The sequence below is a fragment of the Cyprinus carpio genome, chromosome A23 (genome assembly GCF_018340385.1).
Source record: "Cyprinus carpio isolate SPL01 chromosome A23, ASM1834038v1, whole genome shotgun sequence".
NCBI classification, from domain to species: Eukaryota; Metazoa; Chordata; class Actinopteri; order Cypriniformes; family Cyprinidae; genus Cyprinus; species Cyprinus carpio.
Window position 1 is genome coordinate 18,807,722 of NC_056594.1, and position 6,902 is coordinate 18,814,623.

At 34.6% G+C, this 6,902-nt stretch overlaps 1 protein-coding gene across 1 annotated transcript; it reads right to left on the reverse strand.

Moving 5' to 3' along the window:
- Positions 1 to 1,365: 1,365 nt before the first annotated feature.
- Positions 1,366 to 6,140, reverse strand: LOC109048219 (calcium/calmodulin-dependent protein kinase II inhibitor 2-like). The gene is made up of 2 exons (XM_019065919.2): positions 5,547 to 6,140; positions 1,366 to 2,723 (listed from the first exon to the last, which is right to left on the reverse strand). The coding sequence occupies exons 1-2, from the start codon at positions 5,713 to 5,715 to the stop codon at positions 2,653 to 2,655; spliced, it is 240 nt and encodes a 79-aa protein (XP_018921464.1). The 5' UTR covers positions 5,716 to 6,140; the 3' UTR covers positions 1,366 to 2,652.
- Between the last annotated feature and the right edge of the window lie 762 nt (positions 6,141 to 6,902).

Below are 6,902 nucleotides of genomic sequence, written 5' to 3' on the forward strand. Positions count from 1 at the left end.
AAACATAAACAAAAACCCTGTTTACAAATTAGTATTTTGAAACTGATGTGTGAATGGTGCTTTACCATTTAAAAAAGATGGAAAGTCTTTGCTTGTGTGAACAGTGCATTTTTGTATTTACTGGAATTTACTGGTATTACTGACTTATTTGTTCCTCGTGGTGCATTTCAGTTAAAACCAAAATGTGTTTAAAAGTAAATCATTTCTGCAGCATAATGTGGCGTAAGTCTTGTTTAGAGAAGGAACATCACATTCTTGTTCCTCACGCACTCAGCAGTTTAAAATAAAAATGAAAGTAAAAAAACTGAACTCTGTTTTTAAAGTTGTTCAAGTGCTTTCAAAGTACGTTGAGCTCACTTCTGACTGTAGACAGAGTTCAGTAATGTGGGAGAGAGAGCAGATACTGCACAGCCTTTCCAAGCAACACAAAGACACTGAGTACTTCACTTTCTTCTTTGCTATTTCCCCTGCAGCCTCATGTTTTCTATATAAACTGCTCATTTAAGCTGCCCTGCTTCATTTCCTTTGAGAAAATAGGGTGGAAATGTTGTAAGTGAGTAAGTAAACCCAGTTCTCATGTTGTCCAAATGGTGCCTTAGAAGCTTTTAAGTATAAAGAGAGATTGAACTGTTGTGAGGTTTCTCTCACCTGATTACCTGCTCATCCAGGGGGTCCTAATGATCCGGTAGGAAAGAAATACTCTTTCATTTCACTTGACCAGGTGCTTTCGGCAGAATCTGGACTTAGTGGTTCAGCAAGTTCAGTTGTTAGGAAATAATCTGGTATTAAAGTTTGTAGGATTGATTGGTTGGTCAAAGTGGTGAGGTTAAATCTGAATGGCGAGTCTGAAGATGATTCTATAGGAAGGATTTACAAGTCTATAAGGAAAGCTCTTCCAGAGATTAAAAGTGAAAATGTAAAACTTTTCATTTAATGACACTACCGTTTAAAAGTTTGGATAAGATGCCCAACAAGGGCTGCATTTATTTGATCTCAAATACAGCAAATATTATGACACATTTTAAAATAACTCTATTCTGTTTCAGCATCATTACTCCAGGCTTCAGTGTCACATGATCCTTTAGAAATCATTCTAATATGCCGATTTGCTGCTCAAGAAACATTTCTTTTTATCAGCGTTCAAAACAGTCTAACTACTAATTATTAAAGTATAAATATTGACACATTTTTCTTTAGGTTTGATGAATTCTAGGGGAGAGCATTTACTTAAAATTGTACATAACATAGTGTAAGAGTTTAAATCTCAAGGTTATATTTAGAAACTTGGTATTTTAACATCTATTTCAGTGCAATGCCTGGCTTAATATACTTTTATTGCAAAAGCATTCATTATAAACACAAATGTTGTTTACACCAATTTATTTATTAACTTGTATTGAAAGTAGAATATATCTTTTAAGAGCAAAACAAGCAGACTGAAGCACATGCTTCTGGTTAAACAGCTGAAATGCATTCCTCATTATTGACTCGACAACTCAGACTGTTACATCCGAACAGGCCTGTTTAATTGGAAAACATTTTTTTCAGAAATACATCACGTTACAACTGATAAAACAAGGAAATCAAGGCCGAAGCGCCATCTTCAACAAAGGGAAGAAATTTCACATAGCGTACAGTGAGGGTGGTGGAGTTCTGTTATATAATGAGATTTTATTGGTCATATATTTCATTGCAAATATAGCCCTGTTTAACAGTATAGAGAAGTGCAACATACACAATATTCAAGAGTCTGAGGCTTGTCATTCAGAGCAACATTACTGTAAATATATTAGTAGTTCACTGCCACAGAAGGAGGCGTTTGTGCCCGTCTCAAAAAAAAAAAGTTAAAAAAAAAAAAAAACATATATGAGAGGCAGGCCTGGAAAACTTCACATTACTCGGGTGAACGCAAACACAAGTTGACTGGCATATTTTGCAAAATTTTGGCACAGAAGTGATCAGAATCCATTTGTGACAACCACGTTTGAAAGTGCTACGACTACAACTCAAATAAGCATTTATTTTTTTCCTTTTCAGAAATAGCTTTTTGATATGAAAATAAGCTTTTGAACTCAGGCTAAGCAGGCAGTTTGCAGCCACATCAAAAATTCACAATATGCAACATAAAAAAATTGATTAAAAAAAAAAAAAATTCTTTCCTCTCTCATCCTATAAAAAACATTTTCTCAGTCTGTCATCTCGGCAAAAGAACAAAAATGTATCCAAGAGATAATAATTAGGATATTTAAAGTGAAAAACACTTTCATTGTGCACAAAAAGATACGGAGAAACCAAGTGCTTAGTCTCACAGCAAAATAAAGAATGTAAGTTGTCAGATTTGTGCTTGTGATATCAATGCATTCCTCTCACAATATAAACTGAATCTGGACCACAACAGACCGACTCCACATGTATTAAACAACACAGGACTTGTTTGTCCAGTGCAGGATGTCACTTTATAGGAAGGGATATGAAACATGCCCTTAAAGAGAGAAAGCCGCTTCCTCCATTTGGATGCCCGCAGCAGGACGTTCTCCTCGCCTGCTGCCACACCGTGTAATTCAACCCATACTAAGAGGGACTGCAAAGTGCTTTCGACGCAGAATGCACATAACCCACGATTTCCTGCCGCTTTAACAACGTCCTTGTGCGCTACACTCCCGCCGATGACTTCTCTGCCGTGTTGTTCAGGACTTCATCAATTCTGTCGTCTTCTATGACAACTGAAAGAGAATTCACAAGAGGCACTGGGGTCAAACATGATGCCCATGAAGAAATGACAAGACTTTAGGACAAGAATCGGACAGTCAGTTTTTGCAAAAATATGCAAAAAATATACAAAATGAATTTAAAAAATTAATAAATAGTGAGTGAAACTGACTAATGACATGCTATAATTCATTTATTTTAAATATAAATGTTCTAATTCTAGGAAGATTATAAAGTATGTTGTTTGGTATGACCTGATAATACTTGATGGACTAATATTAAATATAATATTTCTACTATAATTTTTTTTTAAACTTTACAAAAATTTACAAGGTGATTAAAAAGGTGAAGAACCCGTTGCTTGTTTGCTTGCTTTAATTATTTATTTATTGTTTGTTTGTTATCTGTGGAATAAAACAAGATAAAAGTAAAAGAAAATGTAAAAAATAAAATAAAATAAGAAATAAAAGGAAATATATATATAAAAAAATCTTTATGCAGTTTTTTCATACAATAAAATTTCATGTTGACCATGCCTGTAAAGCTCCAGAAAAACCAAACCAGCACAGACTGTAGTGTTTTTTTTACCTTTTTTTTTTTTTTTTTTGTTTCTTTAAATTAATTAGATTTAGCAAGGTAACACTTTTTTAAACCACATAATAAAACTAAATTCAAAGGCCAGTAAAAAAAAAAAATCCAGTTACAGTAAATAGTGCACAAATCTGTATTTTGTTAGGGGAGTATTTGTGGCAGTCTAGAAATCACGCTGTGAAATGAACAGATAGCGTAATATTGCTCAGTGTGTAGCCTATATGTGTATAGAGTCAAAACATAACTGCACACTCTCTTCAGCATTTTATGATGTTGATTTATATTAAATGAAGTTTTTATTATATTTTAGGATGTTTATGATTAATATTTTGCCTCTACAATACACATTGTGCAATATTATGGTATCTATTCATTGTGCAATGCATTGTTAAATAATCAGTGTGTTTTGTAATTGTCACATATAAAACTTTCACACACAGAGGGCAGAGCATCGTACAAAGACACTGAATCAGTATTTAGTCTTATTTCTTTCGTGTGACTGATTTACAGCCTACGTAGTTTGCAAAAACTGACACTTGAAATCAATGTTTAAAATAACATCTAAACAAAAATAGACAAAAACACAAAGTAGTCTTTGATATTTAAACATGCATCCAATTGCAAAACGTAATAATTATGTAGTTTTGTCTGAGAACAATTTCTTAGCAAATAGGGATTGCACAAATATAGGCTTTATATTTATATAGGGCTATACAGGCATGTAGCTACACAATGGTTTTAATTTTAATCCTAATTAACAAATATATACAAATATAATTTGGAAATGTATCATACATATTGATACATTTCCAAATTATATTTGTATATATTTGTTAATAAGGATTAAAATTAATACCAACAATACCATGTTGCTTATTAAGATTTGATGGTTTACATTCAGTTTCATGTTATTTTGTACGTAAAACTATCTTGTATGGGGGGGGGGTATCGAAGTGTATTTTTTGTTCTTTTTGGACAATTCTTCAATAATAATCCTTTTGTGTTATAGAAAATGCTGATACACCACCTAAAAATATGTATTTATGTATATATGGATCTGTTAGAGGTGTTTCCTCTGAGGCAAGGGAGGCGGTGCCTCCTCAAAATATTGCATGAGAAAAACAAATTGTAGTACAAAAATAAAACAACACCCATATTACAAAGTATAACACTAAAAAGTTTATAAATTACTAATTTTTCTAAAGTAACACTGTCCAATAGTGACACCCGCAGGTAAAGTTACAGTGGAGGCTAGCCTCCCCTGAGCCCATTGACTTTTAACAGAGACTCCATAGCTTGCTGTGACTTTACTGGGGGTAACTGAGAATGAATGGGGAAAAGGAAATGGGGGTTACATCAAAATAAGACTTAAATGGCATGAAAACATGATCTGTGGGAGTTTTTTTCATGAGCAATCAGCTTGGTGAAATTTAAAGGAAAGCTCTGTGTCTGTGCTTTGAGCAATATTTACCAAGATTTAATGACTGATGATCTGATAAATTCAAAAATAGTTTAAAGTTAACTATTAAAAAAATAGCTGAACACAAGTTCACAACTAAAATATATTGTTTAAATTATACTGCTGTGAGTTATTTTAATAAATGCAAAATGCTTAAAAACACTAACTTGAGATTAATACATGGCTTTAATAAATAGAATATTGATGACATTGTTGTTAATGTAAAAATATAAAATACATTTATTTATTTATTTATTTTGATAGTGTAAGTAATGTTTATTTAACCAAGAAAATATGACTGGTACAAGAATTTACATTTGATAAAAAAATAAAAAAGACTGCCTCCTCGTTTCCGAACAATAAAATAATACTAAAAAAAGTTTATATTAGTCAATTAGCCATCTTTTAACTAGACAATGAAACAATTTGCCATTAGATGAAAACTCATTAACTCACAAACAGGCAAGTAAATGCAAACGCATCACTCTGACATCATCACGTGATGCCATAAATTTGCATATTTAAGGCACGGTTCATACTAAAAGTAAGGAGTATGGAAGTATGGAAAAGTATGGAAACAAGGCATATTAGTACGACTCATTATGGTGTTTTATTTTTAAAACACCTTAATGATAACACACCTTAATTATTTTTACGACTAATTAAGGTGTTTTTTTTTTTTTATTTTTTATTTTTTTATTTATTTTGTTAATATATCGTTTGAGACTAGAAAATGCACTTAGTTTTCTTTCACCTACGAAACAACGTAAATACGTAGTTTTCTCACCTCTCTTGCTCCGTCCGATCTGTCCGAGTTTCGGAGCTCGTTTGTTCTGCGCAGTACTGAAGAAGTTACTGCTGTTGTTCTGCAGGCGACAGGTGAGGGATAGCTGCTCTTCATCTCCATCATCACCATAATGAGAGATGCTCTCGTCGTAAGGCAGTACTTCTGACATGATCCCGTTCGCAATAATCGATCACGAGATACGGGAAGACTCGATCACTAACGAGCCGCGGGCTCTGCAACCGAACGGCGAGCGAGAATCTCAGCTGTCACGATCAGACGCAGCTGTATTTTACCTTCGTACCACGGGAGCCGCTTTCACTTTTCCTATCGATGAGCAGGAGTCCGTCGGAAAAACTGATGTAGATGCAAAACAGGAGCGTGTTGCAAAAACACACGCGGATCCTCAGAGAGCAGGGAGACGTCAGTCAGACTCGGTGCTGCAAGCAGAAGCTCCATCCCCCTCCCTCCACACTGCTGCCTGCAGCTCTTGGGTGCTGTGGTTTAGTGGTTAAAGATGTCCAAAAGGATGTGGGTTTGAATCCCACTAGGGTTGATTCGTGACTTACCATCATTGCCACCCAGAAGCTTGTCACAATTGTGTCTTTGCACGTGGGTGCTGTGGCTTAGTAGTGAAACATATTTGAATACGTTTAGGCTCGATTCATGCTGTATAAGCATTTTCCTTAAGCAAGTAAGAACTTAAAACATGCATATTGGTGACATAGCTTAGATTGTGGTTTCGAATCCCATGAGGCGAAAGGAATAGTCCACCCAACAAAGAAAATATGCTGAATATTTGCTGATCCTCAGGCCATCCATAATGAGAGGAGTTCATTTCTTCATCAGAACAGAAAATAAATTTAAACTTACATCACTTGCACACCAATGGATCCTCTGCGGTGTATGGGTGCCATCAGAATGAGAGTCCAAACAGCTGATAAAAACATCACAATAATCCACAAATAATCCACACCACTCCAGTCCAGCAATTAATGCCGTTTGATGTTGTGTTTTCTGTAAAACTGTGTGTCTGTAAGAAACAATATTGACTCTCATTCTGACGGCACCCATTCACTGCAGAGGATCCATTGGTGAGCAAGTGATGTAATGCTACATTTCTCCAAATCTGTTCTTACGAAGAAACAAACTCGTCTACATCTTGGATGGCCATAGGGCGAGTAGAGTATTATTCGATTTTCCACCATTGTGCCTTTGAGCAAAACTCAGGGAGACTGGCACTGTTCTGTGAAATATTTTTGGGGAAAAGAAAAACTGGCTACTGCATTTACCATAAAAATACAGTGATGATGTTATTTTTTTTTTTTTTACAGAATGAGAGGAATTAATATAATAATT

Coding starts and splice junctions, on each gene's coding strand:
- LOC109048219 (XM_019065919.2), bottom strand. CDS start 5,715: ATGTCAGAAGTACTGCCTTACGACGAGAGCATCTCTCATTATGGTGAT. Junction 2,724..5,546: donor GATCGGACGGAGCAAGAGAG/GTGAGAAAACTA, acceptor ATTCTCTTTCAG/TTGTCATAGAAGACGACAGA.